Source organism: Melanostigma gelatinosum, assembly GCF_949748355.1.
Source record: "Melanostigma gelatinosum genome assembly, chromosome: 17".
In the NCBI taxonomy this organism is placed as follows: domain Eukaryota; kingdom Metazoa; phylum Chordata; class Actinopteri; order Perciformes; family Zoarcidae; genus Melanostigma; species Melanostigma gelatinosum.
The window spans coordinates 8,466,413-8,488,944 of record NC_136650.1 but is presented as its reverse complement, the minus strand read 5'-3'; the positions used below and the strand labels follow the sequence as shown (position 1 = coordinate 8,488,944).

General features: G+C 44.6%; 1 protein-coding gene across 2 annotated transcripts in view; it reads left to right on the top strand.

Annotated features, from left to right (window-relative positions):
• Positions 1-22,532, top strand: part of LOC306791530 (RNA-binding motif, single-stranded-interacting protein 3) — a 176,708-nt gene that overhangs the window by 137,615 nt on the left and 16,561 nt on the right. For both annotated transcript variants that reach the window (XM_079288305.1, XM_079288304.1), the window contains exons 7-10: positions 1,079-1,185; positions 8,411-8,454; positions 12,074-12,170; positions 16,331-16,381. In XM_079288305.1, coding sequence (XP_079144431.1) covers positions 1,079-1,185; positions 8,411-8,454; positions 12,074-12,170; positions 16,331-16,381 — 299 coding nt within the window. The remainder of the gene's footprint in view (positions 1-1,078; positions 1,186-8,410; positions 8,455-12,073; positions 12,171-16,330; positions 16,382-22,532) is intronic.

The window sequence follows — 22,532 nt, the reverse complement described above, 5'->3', positions numbered from 1 at the left end:
CCCCAGTGTCTCACCCTCTCTGTTTCTTTTAGTTGGTCCAACTGTCTCCATTCCTCTCTCTCACCGCTCCACAGTCTGCCTCCGAAGAGATTCCGATCTCGCTGACGCAGACTGGAAAGGGGGACGGACAATGTTAAGACCCCCAGATCCCCGGGCCAAGAGAGCCGACAGTTTCTCATGAGAAAAGCTTTTTTCCTATCTGGTTTCTTTTTCTCCCCCCTTTCACTCTCTTTCATTGAGCCTTTCTTTTATCATTCGCTACATTTTCTCTCTACCTGAATCCATTTTTGTCTCTGTCGGTGCTCACCTGCAGCTCTAGTGTGAGAAAGTGCCCTTTGAGAAGTTACATTCATGGCTGCGTAGGTCATCGCAACACTTTCATCAACCTTTTATCTGCAATCATGCATACAAAAGGCTGTTGATACAGAGGCGGCTTGGATGAGGTTGCAGTACAGAGAGCTTTTTAAAAATGATTCTTATTAGATTAATAACAGCGTCATGTTTTCCTGCCGGCTGATGATAGACGCTTGCCAGCTCTGTCGCGAGGGCACTCGAGTGAATCCTCTGTTACTTTTGTTCTCACGATTTAGGATGCCCCCAGTGTTTACTCAGAGAACAGCCACATTACTATCTGTGACAGCCTCTGCTATTTCAATTAAAAGAGAAAATGCCTGTTAAAGTGAAACACGGAGGGATTACGCGTCAGGAATGCCTTCTAGAGAGAAAAAAGAGAAGCTTGGGCTGACAGAGCGGTCCTCCATTACCATCTCAGAGGTATTTTACAAGAGCGATTACTGTGATTATTATTTCAACAATACCCTGCAATGCTCTTTCATGGGCTGCCAGCCCGGGCCGGGGGTAGCGCGGTAGCCTGCCAACACCGTCAGTCTGGGAATTTTTCTTGGAGCTCCGTAGGAAAGAAGAGGGGAGGGAGGTGGTGTGGGGGGAGACAGAGACGCGATGGTAGAAGAGAAATGTGACCCAGTTCAAAAGGGCTTCTGTCTCTCTGATGGGTCACAGTATGCAGTCCTCCTAATGTAATTTTGTCCTCTCGCTCTCTTTCTCTCTCTCTCTGCAGCTCCCACGGAGCCTTTGCTGTGCAAATTTGCCGACGGAGGGCAGAAGAAACGCCAGAGCCAGAGCAAGTACCCTCAGAACGGGAGGCCGTGGCACAGAGAAGGCGAGGTAAGACGAGCAAGGGCAGCTGTGGCTCAGGGGGGGGCGGGTCGTCCACTGATCCTCGGTAGCGTCCCCGGCTCCTCCAGGCCGCATGTCGAAGTGTGGCGCTATATGAAAAGTCCGTTTACCATGTAAGATGTTACACCAATGCATGAGCCGTCATCTCTCAACATAACTAGACTACCTTTTTTTTATCTGCATGAGGATCACCTGACAGGAATATGATAAATGATCAACTAAATTTGGTGTGCCACAACAGCAATATTAATAATCATTAAGGACAAACCATCATTTACAATTCAACAAAACTATTGTTTTGACAAAGTCCATTTAAGTGAGCTGTCGGCCACACCCTAACTCCTGCCTCTCCTCTCTAGCATTGAGACAGGTGTAACAACCCCATTTTTCACAATTTTACATCATTTCCTCAACATTTATTCTTGAACTGATCGACAGGAGACCCAGGTATGGCCAAAAAATCTCAGTCGGCCAAACTCTTTCCATTCCATCATGACAAGGCGATTACCGACAGGGCATTTGTCTCTGAGGTAATGCTATTTCTAATAACAGGCCCCACCCTGCTCACAAGCCCACTTGAGAAGTTGCCAACATCTGGCTTCATGTAAACCATTACTGCCTGTCCTTTGTATTTACTCTAAGCTATGGAGCCGTTAAAAAAAAAAAAGAAAAGAAAAGTACCCCAGATATCGATCAAACTGCCCCCGGATGTATAGGCGCTGTCGCGCAAATTGCATCTCAAGCCGAACGCCTCACTGAACACGTATATTCCCGCCATACATCAGAAAGCAGGAATTGGATACAGAGCTATGGTAACATATTCATCAGCAACATGTGGAGGCAAGGTTAACGTCGCTTCATACTGTAGGCTACCAACCAGCTATACTGGGAAGGACACACAGAGGAGACGGGTGGAGGAGTGGACTATATAGAATAGAGTGAACACACACACACACACACACACACACACAGTGAGGCTGACAGTTGTGCTGAAACTACAAGGAAATGCGACCAGGAGAGATGCAATGTTTGTCCTTCAGAAAACACATGCTCTGTCTTTGTGTGAGTGTAGGTGTGTGTTGTGAAGTGACTGTGTGTGTGTGCGTGTGTGTGTGTGTGTGTGTGTGTGTGTGTGTGTTGTGAAGTGAATGGTGGAGCATTACACTAGCCATGCGCCATGTCTGTCCATCACATGTTCAGCGAAGCATGTTTAACCTAAATTGTATTGCTACATCTCCTCGCCGGCCAACACACAGTAACAGGGTCAACTCAGTTGACTGGAGGTAAAGTGAGATGACTGTGGATAAGTGTGTGTGTGTGTGTGTGTGTGTGTGTGTGTGTGTGTGTGTGTGTGTGTGTGTGTGTGTGTGTGTGTGTGTGTGTGTGTGTGTGTGTGTGTGTATGATGAGAACAAAGGAAAATACCTACATTGTCAAAATGGAGGAAACACTCAACTTGTCCTTTTGTTCATTCATTCTCCGCCCCTTACCTCCTCTACATTAAACACGTTCTACCTTTTGTAACTTAAAACAGCTGCGTACAGTGTCACACAGATCTACCACTACTGCTAATTTTCTTTTCTAAATACCTTCGAGAGGAAACATAATTTCTCTCGTGATAACATCCACCGGCGTCTGTCAAAAAACCCTAGAGATAGTTGTGCATGAATATCAATCGACCTGCAGTTTCTGAAATACTCAAATCAGCCTGTCTGGCACCAACAAACCATGTCACGCTCAAAGTCACTTACAGCACCTTTCGGCCCCGTTCTGATGCTTCGTCTACATGCCTAAAGTTTATTCTAATGAGCCTGCACGTGACATAGGACGGAGAGGCAAATCTGAATCACAAATGAATCACATGTTCTCAGGCCACAAAAAACTGACCAGATTGTCTTATTTCACAGTTTGAGGGTTTGTAGCCACTCCTCACACCCTGTGCACAGGCACTGAAAGAGTATGTTCTTCACGTTCTCTTTAATAACACCTGACACCTGGGTTTGAGTCCTGAGTCCTACGTGTTGTCAGGTTAAGGCAACTATAGCAGGAGTTTAGGAAAAGCTTGTGTTTTGATTGACTATTTTAAAAGTAGATGCATCCTGCCTCGTGTTATAAGTCACCGCTGACTTTCCTGATTCTCAATCAGGAGCACAATCTCTCTCGAAGGTTAAGTGCTTTGAGTTGCCTCAATATAACCCTGAAGTTCTCAATCACACTTCATCATATTTAAAGGTCAACAGTAAAACATATTGCAGGGATGTTCAGTGGCAGTGAGCAGTTTGCAGATGCTGTACATTCAATATAAATATATTCAAAGTATGAGAGTTTCCTCTTTGTGTTGAGCAAAATAACCAATAATCCGTTCATTTGTTATGAATTGAAGTTTAAGCAGACAGGGCTGGTCTCAGACGCATGAAGGCATTTAGTCCCACTGGCTATAAATGTGATTTTGGCTTTCATCATCATGGAAAAATAAATGAAACAAGCTCAGCGTTAATGGGCAGAGACACACAGTAACTATGTGTTAAATGTGTTAAAGCCGTTTGGGCTTTGCTTTTCTGTCTGAACACACTTTTAAACTCAAAGGCTTTGTTGTGTTTTCATCTTCATTTAAAGTTCTCCCTGTTGTCTCAGTAAGAGAGAGAGATCCCTCCTCCTCATCAGCCACACTGTCCCAACCCCGTTGCATGTTCTTCACCCAAACACGTGGTCGATAACTTCGTGTTTGTGAACATCACCACAGTTTCAGACACAGTACCAGTGCGGCAAAATCAAACCCGGAGAAAAGAAAACTCGCTGCACACTTACACTGCTTTTCTGTATTGATTCGTCATCAGTGTTTTGTGAACAGCGTTTCCCATGTGCACGTTCATTACACAGCCCAGGTGCGCTCTATTTGATGCCAGTATGAGCTCAGGGGCTTGTCCTGCTGAAGGTCTGGTGACTGAAAGCTTGGCTTTGTCATTACAAACATGTGTTGGGGCCTAAATGTACAGAGCCTTGTCTCTAATTCATCTCAACATGTATAAGAGAAACATTGTATCTTACATGTGTCTGTCTTATCAGTTGAAAGAAGAAGGTTAAGCGTAAGGAGTAATGCTAAGCACGTAGCGGAGACTGTAAACATCCAGGTTAAAGGACTGGACCTCATTTAGACTTGATATTAACATGCAATCTGATATGTTATCAGATTGGCATTTTGTCACACAGTAGGCCTTTTTGCACTTGGTATTAATAAGCATTCTTATAAGCGTGGGTGCCAATATGCTAATTCGGTATGCCGAGCTAGCGGACTACTTGCTGTCCTTTGCTGAGGGAGGGGGTCATCTGTAGCTTTTTGCCTGGCTCGCTGGACAGAGCAAAAAGAAGAAAGAGTCGGGTGCCCTTTCAACAGATTTCTTCTTTACACTTTGCATTCACACCTTTTAGAGATCTGATCGCAATGCAAGTCAGACCTCCTCCAATGATCTGGCTCCTCCGATGCCATTCTGCATGCATTTACACCTATTAGAGCCATTATGAGGATAGCATGGTGTGTGTGTGTGTGTGTGTGTGTGTGTGTGTGTGTGTGTGTGTGTGTGTGTGTGTGTGTGTGTGTGTGTGTGTGTGTGTGTGTGTGTGTGTGTGTGTGTGTGTGTGTGTGTGTGTGTGTGTGTGTGTGTGTGCATCCTCGTGGTCATTGATCACCAGTGCAGGCAGGGCAGGGGGTAGATGGGAGATAGGCGTCACATGTTAGTCCGTTTATCAGAGCTGAGGCCATTCCTCACCTCACTCCCCCTGGCAGGCATATGAAGGAGAGATGCAGCCATGCCCCCCTCGCTCTCTCTCTCTCTCTCTCTCTCTCTCTCTCTCTCTCTCTCTACCTTCTTCCTCTCTCTATCTCAACAGTATATCTCACTCTGCTTTTGCCTCTTTCTCGCACTCTCCTCCTCCTCTTCTTGTTTCTCTCTCTCTGTCACATTCTGTCTCTTCTTCCGCCGCGTTTGAAGTCTTCCCAGATCCCACAGCAACATATGGAGCGAGCGAGAGCGAGTGACTCACTGAGACTAAGAGAATGAAAGAGAGAGGGAACACATTGCGCGATCAGTCAAGAGTTACAACGGGTTGAGTGCTGCGGGGCGGGCTGATGGTGAGGATTGAGAAAAGATATGACAGATTTTCTTGTAAACTACCCAAAGTGGGAGTCTAGAAAGTGCTGTGTCTCGCTGTCTCATGCTGACAAACATATTAGTCACATTTTTATACACCGCACACACACACACAAGCACCATGGGTGTTCGTTCTTTCTCTCTCTCTTTCTCCAACGCACACTCCTACACACACAAAAAAGTTTCAAAGTCACACTTCTACAAGCACCTACTCCAGGGGAATGAGTGAAGATGAAAAAAAACATCCGGCTTTCCACTCTGTGTGCAAGCCTGACAAGTGTGTGTGTGTGTGTGTGTGTGTGTGTGTGTGTGTGTGTGTGTGTGTGTGTGTGTGTGTGTGTGTGTGTGTGTGTGTGTGTGTGTGTGTGTGTGTGTGTGTGTGTGTGTGTGTGTGTGTGTGTGTGTGTGTGTTGACACAAGGAGGGGAGAATAAATAAAGAGCGAATCTGTGTATGAAGGGCAAATACGATGATTCGGCCTCACCCTTGTTAGGGTGTGCGTGTTAAACACATGGGACGCTAACACGCACACACACAGGTTTTTTTATGCTGCTCTCCCTGTATGGTAAAATGCATTAGACAAGACAAAATGCATTTTGTACACCCAAGAGCACAGATAAATGCATTATTCACAACTTGCAAAAACTTGAATTAATGCCTGACTTCAAGGAGTCCTTCTTTTGAAATGTGTTATAATGTGATAAGTTACCCTAAGAGGCCCTTGTTTGCTTTATATAAAGGGAAAAAATACATCGATCCAAGAACACACAAAACGTTGCTGAAGGCAAACAATGCTCACTTCAGATTATAAAGATTATAATGTTTTACAACTTTGGGAATTTTAAGACGCTAGATCCTTGCAAAAAGGAAAAAAGTCAGTGAGTGACCTGCAATCGTGACGTATTATGATACTTTGACATTCTTCATAGTGTTTTGTGATTATTGTTATGAAGCATTGTGAATACGAATGAGTCAAAGAGCAGATTACACGTTATAAGTATGTTAATGATGCATTATAGACATGAGCATAGACAGTGTCAGTTAAATCATCTTATTTGCTGCATGAGGTGAGAAAGTGTAGCTGGATGTGGACCGATACATTAGCATGCTCTTTAGCGAGCTCTTTAAAGGCCGGGTCCGTCCCTGGCAGCTTTTGTCAGAGCCGAGCTTTGTTCGCAGGATCTGTACGATATCAAGGTTTTATTTTTTTAGTCTTTAAATCAAGCTCAGAAAAAAATTTAAAAAACTGTCTCTTTCTTTTCCTATCTCCTTTCTGCGACAAAGCCAAAAGCTGACCGCATCAGTAATCAGTCATTGGCCAGGCAGGGTCTCCGGGCAGGAGCTTCTCTGCTGTGGTATATTCACCAGAACGTGGAACCCAGGGCAGCACTGGGGGGAGATATCAGCCTCACCAGACAGCTGGTCACGTCTGCCACCGCTATCAGCGCACATGTGAACACTCGCACACGCAAACATGCAGGCTTGACCTCACATTCAGTTGAAAGACGGTGTATAAACACAAAGACTTTTGCACACTCACAGACGGGCACTTTGAACACTGAAGGTGAAAACACACAAAAGTAGTCGATTTTTAAAGAACACGGGCTGATGCGAGTCCCTTCATCTGGCCTTTCCAGCTTTACATGAAATGTCTGTGGAAGCCTTTTTTAACTATGCATCCACACATCCCCATTCATTCGGTGTAGATTATCTGTGATTGCTCAATGTAGGAGGTTTGGGTCCAGGCTCCCTGATCCCCCCCCCCCCTGCTCATCTAAGCTGCTATTCCATTAACAGTATAGCTCAGTGTAGGTAGCCCTCTGGAGGAAGAAGGGCAACAAAAAAAAAAAGATGGGAGGAGGGTAGATGAAGAGATGAGGGATGAAGAGGGAAAGATAAGGAGAGAAAGGAAGAGAACACAAGATGATGGAGGAAGAAAGGAGAAGGGGGAGAGCAAAGTGAGAGAGAGAAAGGGCAAGAAGAGGAGGTGTGTGTATACGCGATGTGTGCGTGCGAGTGTGTGTGTGTGTGTGCATGCTGATGAAATCTGCCGTCCTCAGCAGCCTCCTGTTAAAAGAAATCGGATTAGCTCTCCTCCGGGAGAGAACCTTCAGGAATGCAGATGACGGATTGCGGCGCACAGGTCTCTCTCCTGGACTATAAGAGGGCCCCACACACACTTACACACACACACACACACACACACACCATCAGCAGAGAAATAACTCAGTTTTCTGCTCACTCCTTTTCCCTCCAAAGGGCATTTCTTCATTTCCTCTCATTCATAAATACATGATCGTACGTGATTGAAATAGAAAAAGACACGTCCTCAATACCAATTCACTTTCGGCCTGTTGACGGAGCTGTTCCCCACATTGGCTTTGTTACTTGTCAGTTTTTCCAATTTGAAAATGAGATGAATTTGATTACATTTATTTTGTACAAAGAGAATCAGGGTACAAATCGCGTTATACCCAAAGTACAATAAAGGTGCGGCGAATTATGTGGGTGACATTGGTGCAGGAAGATATCGACAGATTTCCCAGAGACATACAGAACATAACCGGAACAAAATAACACACACAGGCGACAGAATGCGGTCCAGTGTGCACGCACCTGTCCAATACTATTTAGACCAAGATATTAATCCTTCCTGACGAAGGTCTATCCACGGAAATCTTGTGACTCAACAAAATAACGTTGGAGTAGTTTGACATTTTGGGAAATACGCTTATTTGCTTTCTTGCAGAAACTTATATGACAAGATAGCTCACTAATTAACACGGCATATCTCATTCAGTTTAATCTGTACAGAAATCTAAATGTAAAAGCATATAATCCTCTCATTTAACTCTGAGAAGAACTCGCAGAAAATGGCGAATAAGCACATTTTCCTAAATGTTAAGATTTTCCTTCAATGGTAAAAAAAAGAAAAAAAAAGATAATGTTATGCATTTTTAATTGCTACTTTTTTCCTGTTGCAGCTTCACGTCATTTGTTCATGTTTCTGATCCGACTCTCTTGATTTGTGATTAACCCTGCGTGTCGTTGTTTTTCTCTCTTTCAGACTGGCATGGCGTTAACATATGACCCCGCTGCAATGCAGAATGGGTAAGAGCTCGACAGTCAATCCATCCTTGCCACCATCTAATACACTCACCTCTTGGCTCATAGGGCCCTGGTCAATACAACTGCCATACATAAAGATGAATGTAGTGGCTGCACTTTGTTACTGTTTGATTATGAAAATGTATATGGACTTCAAATATTGGTTTCCGCTGGTTGTGTCGGGTGAGAAATGGCAAAGCGTAGCTGAGTGAGCTTGTTTGGCTCTTTATGTGTGTGTGTGTGTGTGTGTGTGTGTGTGTGTGTGTGTGTGTGTGTGTGTGTGTGTGTGTGTGTGTGTGTGTGTGTGTGTGTGTGTGTGTGTGTGTGTGTGTGTGTGTGTGTGTGTGTGCGTGCCTGCGTGTTCCTGTGTCTTTGTGTCATGACTTAATGCCGCTGTGGAAATAAATGACCCGGCAACATGTTTTATTTTTCCCCGCAGTACTGAGGCAGGAAGAGGGGTGTTGAGGCTCCCCTCTATCTCCCTCTGTCCTCATCCCCCGCTTCCGAAACCACTTATCCCCCAGTGACTTGGAGTCAATCTGAACCCCAAAAAAAAAAGAACTGGATGAATAGCATCACTCATTACACACAGCCTGCCATGTAAAAGCCTCCTCTGCGGCAATTCCGCCAAATTATAATCCCGCAGATATTTGTGTTAAGCAACAGACCTGCTGGGTAAGGAATGATTCACTCGTAATACATTCGACCTGAAGTTAAGCCGAATGAACGCGTCCCAAGAAAAAAGGGAAAAGTAGCAAAGTAGCAAAGAATGTTAAGGAAGTCGGTTTTATTCAAGGGCTAATGCGATGTAGGAAACAGAAAAATAAAGTGATCAGCTAGCAAGGAATGTCGAAGTATATAGTCAATTTAATTCATGTATTAATGCAAAGTAGAAACTAAAAATGCAGTTGAACAGAAAATGTAAAACAGAAATGCCACTTTATATTTGACAGGCTGTGCTTACTGGTGCATCAAAATTCAAATGCAAATTGGATTATCCATCCATCCATCTTCTGCCGCTTATCTGGGGCCAGGTCGTGGTGGCGAGGTAGTCCAGATGTCCCTCTCCCCTGCAACGTTTTGCAGCTCAATCAGGGGTATTCTGAGGTGTCCCCAAGCCAGATGTGATATATACAGTGGTCCTTCCAGTGTGTGCTGAGGTCTACCCCGGGGTCTCCTACCAGTTGGAAAACCTCTAAAGGACTCCTGCATTACTACTGACACTGCATCTACCCACCTGCTGATTTCACGCACCATTTTACCCTCAAGTCCCGGAGATCCTTGAACTTCTTCCCTTGGCGACAGAAAACACTCCCAAAGCCAGCCAGAGCAATCCACCGCTTTTAGGCAGAGAACCACGTTCTCCGATACAGAGGCGCCGACTCTCACCCCGGACTTCACATTCGTCTACAAACCTCCCCAGTGGGTGCTGGAAGTAGCAGTCTGATTAAGCCAAAAGAACCACATCATCTGCAAAGAGCAGAGCTGGCAAATCTGGGGTAACCAAATCAGACACTTTATTCCTCCAGGCTGCACATTGAGAATTGTCGGCTATAACCCCCACAAGACCCTACATCTCTGTCTGCTGCCTGGCTGACAATGCACCTGACCCCAATGCCTATCCCTGTGGGTGGAAGGCCTGCAGGGCAAATCGGATTAGTGAATTTAAAATACAATTAAGATGCAAATGACCCATATATATGTATATACAGTATATACACACTATTGCGGTTGTGGGACTGAATTTACATTTGCATTAATATTTGAATGTGTTTAACTGTATGCTTTCATAGGGGAACAGCAAAAAGAAAAAAATAATTTTCCCATATTAAGACGAAACATAACACTGTAAGATATTCCTGCATCTCATAAGTAAGGCATGAACAGCATTTCAGAGTTTTTTCCCCTTGTGCTTTGGTGACTTTGATATTACTTCTTCATCGTTTGGAGTCTCACAGACCCCGCTACTGTATGTGTAAAAAAATGTATGACTGCAAAATCCCTATTTCTATGCCTCCGCGACGGCGACGGCCATGGCTGGAGGTATTATGTTTTCAGGTTGTCCGTCCGTTCACACATACGTACATCCGGTCCATTCTCGTGAACGCGAAGGGAATTTCTTACAATGTGGCCTACATGGACTCAAGGATGAACTGATTCAAATTTGGTGGTCCAAGGTTATTGAGACCTCACAAAACACATTTCTTAGAACTTTGTAACTCAAGAAGTTATGCTAATCAAGACAATTTCACACAAATGTCTATATATATATATATAATAGTCTTCTTTTGTTTGCCAACAAGTCATTAGAAATCTACAAATATGTTATCTGACAGAGTGATGTTTTCTGGAGTCAGAGTCACTTAGACCCAAGAGAGGTCTAACCTCCATTTTGACCTCTTGTGAACAACCTATTGTTAAACTCCAATAAGAGAAATTCAAAAAGATTTATTTACTAGAAATGAGCACGGACCAATCAGCATCGTGTGAGGAGCTGCAGGCAGCTGTGGGCGGGGCTTAGTTGTGCGCGAGATGACACAGAGAGGCGACTGTTCATTCAAAATAGCAATGGCGGCTCCCAAAGAGGTTTGCGTAGATGCTGCTATAGCATCAGTTATATCAGAACTGGAGGGTATTCATTCATTGAAAGAAGAGAGAAGCTTTTCTCGTTGATTGACAGGTGGCTCATCCAAACACCTGCCACATGTTTGTGCCTGCCCTTTTCCAAACAGTTTCCATTGACTGCTTTTCTGTGTAACACACATCTGGAGTTATGTAGCATCAAGGTGATAAATCAATGGTTCTCCCGGACTCCAAACAGAACATTTGGATTTTAATATAATATATATAATAAAGAGCTTATGCCGCATCTTGAAATAGAATGGGTCTTCAAACCCAACTTGTCGAATATACTCGGCGAGCAATATGATCTTCAGCTCAGGTGCCTGTTGGACATTCCACTCAGGGGATCACATTCGGTTGCTGTATTAACCTTCAGCAATGAGATAAAGTAGCAAAGCCGACCACCTCGCTTCTCTGCAGCTCGTGTCAAACCTTACAGCTTCTTGAAATGCAATGAGTTTTCCCAAAGCTCAGCCTATAAGAGTGCTGCTTAAAGCCAGCCAGGCAGCACGGTACAGTGTAGCCTCAACACTAGAGTCCACATTGGGAAAGAAAAATAGCACCACCTACTTTATATGATGACAAAGCGCAATCTGATGTGATAAAACACGACTTTTCAATTGAGAACGCGATGAGACACTTCATGAAACTTTTATGTGCCGTTCGAAATACAATATAAGGCCATGTGTTTGCCCTGAACAAGCTGCAGGATAAATTGACAGTGTGCTTGTGATTGTGTGTGTGTGTGCGCGCTCTAGTTTGCAAGTTTTTCTTTCTTCTGTAGACAGAGAAACCTTAGTAAAGACAAATATCTGTCAGATAATACACCATTTTTGCATTAAGGCCACAAAATGTCAGGCTTACATGATGTTCTACATTCCTATTATGAATTTGACAAACTAATTCTGCTCTGTCCTCTCCTCTTCCTTTACTCTTTGCCTCCTCCCTCCCTCTCTCTCCCTCCCTCCCTCTCTCTCCCTCCCTCTCTCTCCCTCCTCAGGTTCTACTCCTCGCCTTACAGCATCGCCACCAACCGCATGATTGCACAGACCTCCATCACGCCCTTCATCGCTGCTTCCCCCGTTTCCACATATCAGGTGGGCCACAATGCACTGCGTTATGGGTAGATTACTGACTGTGTATGTGTATGTGTAATAGGAGGGTTTGCTTTGTGTAAGGGGATGGAAGAGAGGGGGGGGTGGGCTGCAGAACAGCGTGAGGTTCTCTCTTCTTCTTCTCATCGTCTCTCTCTCTCTCTCTCTCCGCCACTCCAGCTGTGCTCGATGACATCTGTTTCGTAGGCGGCAAACACAACAGGCATCAGAAAACAAGCATTAAAAAAAAAAGGCTGACAGGGTAGAAAAAACGATAATCACCCATCATGAATTAAAGTGTCTATGAAAAACAACACTCTCCTCCCTCCTAGCTGCCTGACCTCTTTTGTGCTCCCTCAGCTGCTCACGCAATAAAGTTGTTGTGGTTTTTTTTGGTTGTTTTTCTAACTAACTTGGATACAGTCGCTTCCTCTTCCAAAGTGAATTTCCACATCCCTCACGGCTGTGATCTGTGGAGTAATGAAAGAGAACAGAACAGGAACGTGAAAATTGGCTGTGTGAGATGTCAAGAGCGTTAACCGTTTTCCGTCGCCGCGCATTTCACGCAGCACCCTCTGCCGAATCGAAACATCAAGAGGCGCTGCCACCGTGCCCTCTCGCTCAGACACGATCGCTTAACATCGGCTCCGTGTGGTATGCAGAGACAGACAGACGAGGATAGCGAGCGAGAGAGAGAGGAGATGAAGGATAGATGGGGAAAATAGAAGGGACAGATGGAGAGGGAGAGAGAGACAACTACGGGGAGGAGGACGGATAGCACGGGTGGTAATGGTGGCGATGCAGTGGAGGGGTGTTGCTGAAGGTTGCTGTGTCCGTCTTTGAGGCACACTTGATTAAAACTCTGGTGCGGTGGAGGGGTGGGGGGGGGGAAAGGGGAGGAGGGAGAAAAGTGGGCCAGGGCGCGTCTCTAATCCGCTCTCGGAAGGCTTCCCAAATTGATTTATCAAAAACAATGGCCAGGCTTTTGAGGAATATTAATCCTCACAGTTTCAATATCGGGCAGCTCTGCCATCGCTTCCTGTAATATTGCCCTTCAGCCAGTCACGGCAGGAAGGTGAGTCCTTCATCTTCTCTTCAAGTACAAAGAGACGGAGGAAAAAGGAAAAAGAGACGACAAGCCGGGCAGCCGCACACACCAGACAAAAGGAAATCGCTTCCTTTTAAGATGGAAACTGCTGCCTTTGTAATGAAAATCTCAAGCTGCATAGAAATGACAGTATATGCCATTCCTTCTTTTATGTTGATGTTGAGTGGATCTTTTTTAGAGCTGCTAGTTTGGTGGCATTGATTTATCAATTCTGCAAATGAACCGTGCCAACAGCAGTGCTCTGGTGTTCTTTCAAGCCTGCCGTGGGCTCGAATGATGATTGGCTTTGTCTCCTGGAAAAACAGCTTTGATGATCCACATGACGGGAGCCAGCCGAGGCCAGATCTCTACCAAGATCTCAGCTGGCCCAGCCAGCCGTGGCCTGGTTTACATCACTGGCCCTGCAGACTGGCTCACTGGCTGACTAAATATGTGGCTGGCTGGCTTACTACCTAGCTCACCGGTTGGACGGGTCGTTGGCCAACTGGCGGACTGTCTGACTGTGTTTGCTTTTTGTCTTATTGGCCGACAGGCTGTTTTAAATGGTAACACAAGCTGTGAAGTTCAGCCAGCGGTAGGGAGCTGCTCAGATCATGCACATTATAGCATCTGCTCCTACTGAACCTGCTGTAGCTATCGAACATCTGCTCCTCCCTAACTGTAGCCTACTTACTGTGGCAATAAGCAAAACCAGTCCGTCAGAGCGGTTTTAGGTCCTTTGGGGAAAATTGAAGTCAAGTGTCAAGTCAGACAAGTCCTCAGTGTTCCTGGTCCCTGTGAGCGGTTTATATTATATTTCGGGACAGTCGTGGAAAAAAATGTTGCCAACAACAAAAACTATTTGTATCAGCCAAAAGAGCTCAAAAATATATTGATGTTCTTTTTTTTCTGCTGATCCGTTGCGTGACCCAAAACTTGCTAAAATCCCAACCGTGACATTTGTGATCCGTTCGTGATCCGTTCGTGATCCGTTTGTGATTCGTTTCCCCTCCCTACAGTCAATACTGCACAGATAGCTCGCTGCCTGTGGCCGTCTGGTTGATTCAATATTGTTCTTTAATAGACCATCATTTCCATCGGAGGGAGAGAGGCTGCGCTCTCTCGGGCAGCTGCATGAGCCATAATGGCACACAGCACAGGTTTTCTGTCAAGTTGTGCGGCAAAAGTCAAACAAAATTGAACTTTGAACCCAAATACGCTGACCTCCACAACACACAATCCAATTCTGCCATTGCGGGGAGGCAGAAGTTCCGATATTTTACTGTAGAGAAGTTCTGTAAGTCCTCTTCTCCGATTCCGTGTATCCATTTATCAGTAGTAGTATTCTGTAGCATCCTGGTTGGCTGTTTTGTAATGCTCTTTATTCTGAATTCTACCCATGCAAACAATTTTTTAATCTGTAACTGCCGACAGTGTGCAAGATGGGACTAATCTCAGTCAGATGGTGCAATGAATGTCTGGTAAATCGTTAACCTGACCCGGCAGATGGTTTGTGACGCGGAACCAGCTGAGACGCAGTCAATGGAAAGTGTTTGGAAAAGGGCAGGCACTTAAAAAAAAACACTTGGCAGGTGATTGGATGAACAATCTGTCAAATCAAACTCTTCACCGACGCGAGTCGGTAGGAGAACAAAATCATCTTTCTTCATCTCTGAAGAAATACTCTTCCTTCTGACACAACTGATGCGTTTGTAGCAGTTATGCTAACGTCCTCAGGAGCCGCCATTATTGTTTCAAACGAACAGTCACCTCTCCCTGTCGTCCTGCGCACACCTAAGCCACGCCCCTTGTTTTGCATCGCACCAGCTCTCTCGTGTATTCTGTGTCGTTCCGTGTCGCATTCCGATCGGTTGGTTTGCAAACGTGGTTCGTAGCAGTTGTCACATTGTGGGATTTGCGTCTTTGGCCAACAAAGCTCTCAATTGTCCGTGAGTGGACTCATAATACTCCAAACCAGGGTTTTTGATTTACAACCAAAGATTTCCCCACATTTCTCAACATCGGTCTGGGACGGTCCAAAGTCATAAAGGGGCCTTGAGTCAGAATAGTCTGTTAAATACATCACATGATGGTCATGCCTCATCTTGCATGAAGATAATGTGATGACAGATAAGCTTTCTCTGTGTCTGTCTGCTGTCCCGTTCAGCTGGGGCGGACAAATACTGCCATGTATAAACAAACAGACTTGGCTTCATGTTGTAGAATATCGAGCTTTGTTTAGGTGTGGATCCAAATCACGCGTTTGGATTGGCACAGAGGATTGATTGCTCTTATAGCAGATTATTCCGTGTTTGTCTTTGTCTAATCTAATCATTTTACCAGGATCAGTGGCCAGCCTGTGTGTTTGTCCACTACAAGCTGTCTAATTCCTCTCTCCAGCACATCTAACAGCTCTGTTTGTTCCCTCCATTCCCTCCAGTCTCTTGATCATTGTCTTTGTCACTGTTTCACCGTCTCTTTAACTTTACCGTCCACATTTGTGAATATGCATGTCTCTGTTTTTGTTTTCCTCTGGTAACAGCTCGGCATACCCCTGAAACAAAGAAAAGCTCTGTCGAACACTCAAGTTCCTTTTACTTTTCTGTTTACTTTTAAATATGAATTTAAATGATTTAATGATTTAATTATATTAAATGGGTCCTCTAGCAGTCTTGTCCCCCAATTTTTCACAATGTCTGACCCCTCTTGCGGCAGCACTGGGTACAGCATTAATGATATTATTGTAATAGAGAAGGAACCTAATTTATGGGCTCCATGCACAAATCATACTGTTGGCAATTATGAGAAGGCAGGAGGGAGATTTGCTGCCTCCAGACTTTCAAATTCTTCTTTGTAATTCTTTGGCACAACCTAATCTGTGTAAAATTCAGCCACTTTGGTGCTTTAAAACCAATGCAATCACTTTAAAACCCTCCAGACTCGAGAGTATTTGAACATATTGTGAATATTTGAACAGCGTTTATTGATTTATGTGGGATACGACTTGGATCTAACTAAGCTTGAGAAAAAGTTATATTGTCACCATCGTTTCACACTTTCTGTGTTTCCTCCTCAGGTCCAGAGTACGTCATGGATGCCTCATCAACAATATGTTATGCAACCTACAGTAAGTACTTTACGTTCACCTGCAGTAGCTGCCCTTGGCTCCCCACTGGGGGCCCACCCTTAGCCTTCAGTTGCTCCTTTCTGCATATTTTTTCCAGAGCTGGTGAAAGGTTTTAGGAGGAACTCGTTACAAGAAGTATATTTCACGTTCGTGCTGAAAACGGTTTTACAACATTGAGGTTTTTTTTATTCAGAGCAATACAAATGATCAGAAAATAGATTCTGTACGGGGAAAAAAATAGATTTAAGCCGCATTCTTCCTCTGCTGCAGGCCAAATGTTAAACATACTAAATTGCATACATGCACATACCATGGAAGTGCCACATGAAGACTTCTTATAGCTAAATGATTGCACCACTTTTGTCCTGTAATTACTATAAAGGTATATTATCCCGTCCCGATGACCACATCTGTCCTAAGTACACAGACACATTGGGTTTTATTTTTTCGGTTGGGAGTTTATAGGTGTTGGATATGCCAGGAAGCCGCTCAGCATCATTTCCCAGACCGCAGCACAATGCAGACGGGCTGTAGACTGTTGCTCGGGGTTACCGGCCCAGACAGCAGACAGGGAAAAATTATTATTAATTAGATTTAGTTCAGCAGCAACACAGCCTGCCACCGGAGAAGTGAGGTAGACACATTGCAGTAGTGGAGTCCATAATGTAGTTTTGTTATCTCAGCCAATCTGAAAATAATATCCTCACCAATGAGTTAATTAGGATCGTGTTCGCTGGCGAAACCTTATTTTACTCATTTCACTGCAGTTTCACTTTTTAGTTACAAGTCAGACGAGAACGTTTTTAAAGACTCTTAATAGCCCAGTGTTTGTATTCACTTGTTTGGATTCATGTTTTCTGTAAGGTAACAACAGTATTGTTTGGAATGCATCCCAGATCTGCCTCCCTAATGTTGTAGCAACAAAGAGCAGTAGTGGTTTGGTAAATAGTTTTACGGTTGGGCTTTAAGTGATCCCAGCTCCACGAGTGTTCCCGTTATGTTGCTTAGAGGTTTTTAATCATTCTGCCAGAGGCTCTGACGTTTGCTTGAGGCATTTCGTGGCCCCCGCAGCACTGAACCAGACAAGGGCCCGCGTATTTGATTCTTTACAATCGTCTCACTGTTCCAGACACAAATTAGCGAAATGGACGTCTCACTTAATGTGTGCTACAAGCACAGTGCGCTGCACTACAATACAGAGAGCGCTCGAGTATTTCGTACAGAGGAGTAAAGCATATTGTAAAAGGGGGCTACTGTATACGACAATGAGCTGCATTATAGTACAGTACATAATAAGCTTGTGATATTTCACTGATGCAGTAAGTTATCTTTGGAAATGAAATGCTTACCCTGAGAGTAACGCAAGTTATTTCTTGCTGAGGTTATAATAAATCACAAAGCTGCATGATTCATGCTGTTGCATCAAAGTTCACCATTCTGTACTAATGAACGAACATGCATGCAGGTAAAATGTGTTTGCTTCAAGCTAACAATGGAAAAAAAAAGAAGATGAAGCGAGTCCCTGTGATTGAGCAAATTTGGAAACAGTGGACTCTACAGCTGATGGTCCAGCACTCACTCGCTCACTGGAGTGCTGGACCAGCCACGTGGCTCCCAGCTGTGGCCATTTAGCACTCAGTCCTACCCATCTCACTTCCACTCCCGCTGTGGGACAGTGAACATGTAATCCGGTCGCAGCAGGCCACCAGCCAGGCCGACACACACACACACACACACACACACACAGCTGCAGCTGCCCTCCGAGCCACTCAGTTTGCCTTTCAGCTGTGCGACCTCCTGCCTTCTCTTCCCTTTGCTGTCAGGACTGCACTTTCCTGGTGATGCTTGTTTCACACAGGATTAAAGTTCGCTCGCCAACGAGCTGACTGTTTTCACTGCTGGGACATTATTACAAAATGAATGACAAGAATGACAGATATTTCTAACAGCGTAACTGCTCAGCATGGGCAGTGCCGTGCAAATGTGTACGTGTGTAATTCTGTAGACACGTGCACAAAAATAAATCTCTATTTGTCCGTGCATTTGGACAATACCAATGCATTTTTGTATTTAGATGTGTGTGCCATTTCCTTCATCTTCTGGCAGACCCTAGTCTCTTGTTTTGTGGTGGACAGAATGTGCACAGCCTCATTGTTTATGTCCGTGTAACTGCTCATGCTTGCCTTATTAATATTTGTGTGCACTGCTATGCAGTGCCATATGCGTGGTCCATACTGGTTGTTCCCAACCAGACCGTACGGCTGCCTGACGGCCCTCCATCTTCCAGCCTTATGTCGTGAGGCCTCTTGGAGCCATTGGCAGTGGCCACCAGTCAGTAGCTGCATCGTACTGTGGTGTACATCTCATCATGCAGTCATGCCAGAAGTAGCCATGTGGCCGTGTCCGTCCCCATTGTGTTCCAGTTTGTCACCAAACGGCTGCTAGTTGCTAACCCCAGCTGTCACCGCCGTCACTGGATCATAGCTGCCGATCTGTCTCCCTTTATGACCCACGCTCATACCAGCTATATACACAGTCGACGGCCCCTTACACACATACACTCACAGCCTGCCACCAGCTCAGTGACTAACATCAAATTGCCCAAGCGTGCTAGCTTCAAGAGCTCAGGGGCCTACTCAAAGGATTAAAACCCAATTGATTGTGCTGCAGTTTGGCCGGTCCCACCACGTGTTGCGTGTTAAACCAATGGAGCGTTGTGCCGTGGCGCTACTGGTGTCCAGGCAATATGGAGGCAGCGGAGCATGGAAAGGGGAAGGGGTCACAGTCAGCCAGTCAGATATCAGAACAGAATAGAACAGACACGTGTGTGTGTGTGTGTGTGTGTGTGTGTGTGTGTGTGTGTGTGTGTGTGTGTGTGTGTGTGTGTGTGTGTGTGTGTGTGTGTGTGTGTGTGTGTGTGTGTGTGTGTGTGTGTGTGTGTGTGTGTGTGTGTGTGTGGTGTAAAACCCATATCAGTCAGCCCAACAATAAATTAGCCGTTAGGCTTAACTTCTACAAAACGTTACCAGTATTAATGGAGGGTACCAAGAGACCTTCAAAATGCTGCCTGAGAGTTAATGGCTGGTTAGCAGTAACTGTGCCATTTAAAGTGTAAGTGCAGATACTATACATTAGTGGTCGCTACTAGAAACAGTATTCAAACTCCCTCAGAAACCAACTCATTCACTTCTTTAGATCTTTTCATTGACATTCTGTTACTGGGGCAACAGCTTTGGTCCAAGTGTACTTCCTGTCAGCTACTCCTGTCACAAATATTGCAACAAGAAATACAAACGGGCCCATTTAGAATGTTTATGTTGTCTCCATAACAGACACGAAATGGTGCCCAGTAAATTGAAATGTCTGAAACTTGATCATTCTGCCTTTTCTCTGCCAGATGTAGAGTTGTACATCGGCAATTGCACTGTGCGATTTTTAGCAGAACGTATAGTGTACGTACGATGAACTTTATTTCTTTCCTTTGTTGAAGGTTTTCAGGGCACAACATAGTCGATGCATTTCCACACAGACACTCAAATTGAATGGCGGACAATAAACGTAGTGCACTATAGAATGAATTGGGGTTTATTTCTGACACAGCCTTAAAGATCCAAATGATGTATCATGTTATGTATCGCTATAGTAAATGTGCAAGACTATATTCTGGCATCTTTTAATTCCACCTGAAGTATCACTTTACATTATGTAACTGGGAGAGACACATGTTTGACATATACAATATAACATTGAATTAATACATAAGGTTAAACTGGCCAGGTTCCATTATGGGATCATATTTACTGAATAACATTCTCTCTATTTCACGCCTGCTATGAAGACAATCATGGTAAATTGTCTGGGTGAGAAACTTTAATGGTTAAATACCTTGTTGATTAGCTGCTGCTGAAACAATAAATTCTGGGAAATAATAGCTGATGTATTGAATGGCAGTAAATCAATGTATGTTGAAGTTGAGAACAAGTTGACCAAGAGTTTGCTTACCGCACAGTAAACAGAGAACATTGCAGCTTGTACCGCTTCGGCGACTGTGTTTATTTTCGATCCGACGAAATTAAGTTTGACATGTCCATTCGCACAAAACTGAACTTCATCACCGAAGAGGAGCCGGCACTTCGGTAGCAGGAAGTCAGAGAGAGTGAGGAGAGAGCAGTGTTTATCCCCAATCAATGGGCAGAATGCGCTGGCCGTGGAACTTTGGAGAACTTTTTAAAAGTGGACGGCAGCATGTTCGTCCAGGCGTCGTTCTTTTTTTCTTGTTCCACTCTGGTCATTACTTGTCTTCCCTCTCTCAGATCGTCGAATGCTGTGCTCCGTTTGGCAGTGTAGGCGTGGAATGTCCAAACAGCATGACCGCTTGCCTTTTGCAATCTGTTATTTGGTCAGCGGACCTTGCAGAAGAGGATAAAACTGAGCAACCAAATCCGCACATGCCCACAGATGCACCGCTGCTCTAAACACACATGATGTTTAAGTGCAGAAACATATTCTTAATGGTAAATCTCACTTACGTAGAGATCGTTAGTCACGCACGCAGACCCTAGAATCCACTTCCCTCTGCCAAAGAGTGCCGGAGTAGCTGCAGTGCCAGCCAAGTGCAGCATTACTGTCTTTTCCCGTGACTTATCCATCCTTATTTCCCCCCTTTTCCTTACTGTGGACTGTATGTGCTTCAAGTATGTATTTACAAGTGCTTTGGCCCTTACATACTGAAGGTGAGTTATTGAATTCATCTCGATTGCACCCCGGACAGTTCTCCCTGCTCCGGCTTCGAATAGCCACTTGCTGGGCCTCTTAGAAGTGAACCGTAACTATCTGCCCTCATCGGATGGGGGCGAGTCGGTGCTCTGTGTGATACCCATCTCCCCGCTTGACACGTGAAACGTTCCGCGGATTCAGAGAGAGGGAACATCATGTTGGTCTCACGGATTTGACTGGCGAGGCAGAATTGGAGACGGGGCTACAGTCGTCCTTGAGCTGCTCTCGCTGCTCTTCCTCTCCTCTCTTTATCTTTTCATCCCTCTCTCCCATCCTCATTCCCTCTCTACTTCTTTCTATACATCTCCCTCTTATTTCTTCCTGTTTTTGTCTCATTCAATCCCTCCTGCCTCTCTCTCTCTCTCTCTCTTCAACCTCCCCCGTCTCTCTCTCCTCTAATGCCCTCTCAGAGTACAACGGCAGCTACTGTGCCGGTGCAAGCGGAAAAAAAATCGTCTGTCCAGGGTTAAAGTTGCATTCATAAAAGAGAGATATTGTTGCAGTGCCACGGGGTGACTGACAGAGAGAGATTGAGCGGCTGCATTTTCGCTATAAGCTTTTTGATATTACCTTGAAAAATGTTGCGATAGCAGCAGAAACACATTTTGAGACAGAAGCTGATTTGCTTTGGTGGACAGGCTTTACTAGCTCGCTGTATTTAAAAAAATTGGATTTCTAATCTTTTCTTTTCTTTTTTTTTTTGCTTTTGTAAATATTCTGGAGCGAGCCTTGAGTGTGAAATGATCCATTTGTTTCCAAAAGGCAGTCAGAGAAGGGTTGATCCGAGCGTGGAGAGGAATGGACCTCCCATGAAGACATGACAAATACTGTTACATGCTTCATCCAGCGTCTTTATCCTCTCTTACGCACGCAAATGCCCACACACACACACACACACACAGTACAAATCCATCCAAATATCCTCTTTTTTATAGTCATTTTATAGTCATATCCTTATTTTATAGTCATTAACAGAAGTAATAGGGACTGAAATAATGTGTGCACAACAAGGCAACAGCATTGCTATGAACGATCTCAATCACAGCCAATCAGAAACACATGTCCTCATGTTTTGACCTGTATTTGTAGCCTACACCACCTCACTGCTGTGACTGGAAAAAGAAGATTTTCTGGCGTAAAACATTTAATTGTAATTCAATCTGCATCCTCTGAGATATTGCACGTGATTGGCAGACGAAATGAATCAATACGTGTCTGGAGATTGATCCATCGTCCCTCTTGTTGTCATTTCATTGTGGAGGACTAATAGTAACACAGTAGATAAACATCTTTGCCAGAGGTGAGACATCCTTCATCGCTACCTGGTTCCACATGCTAATCTGTTAACATGCATTGTTGCGGCCCCTCGGCTGCT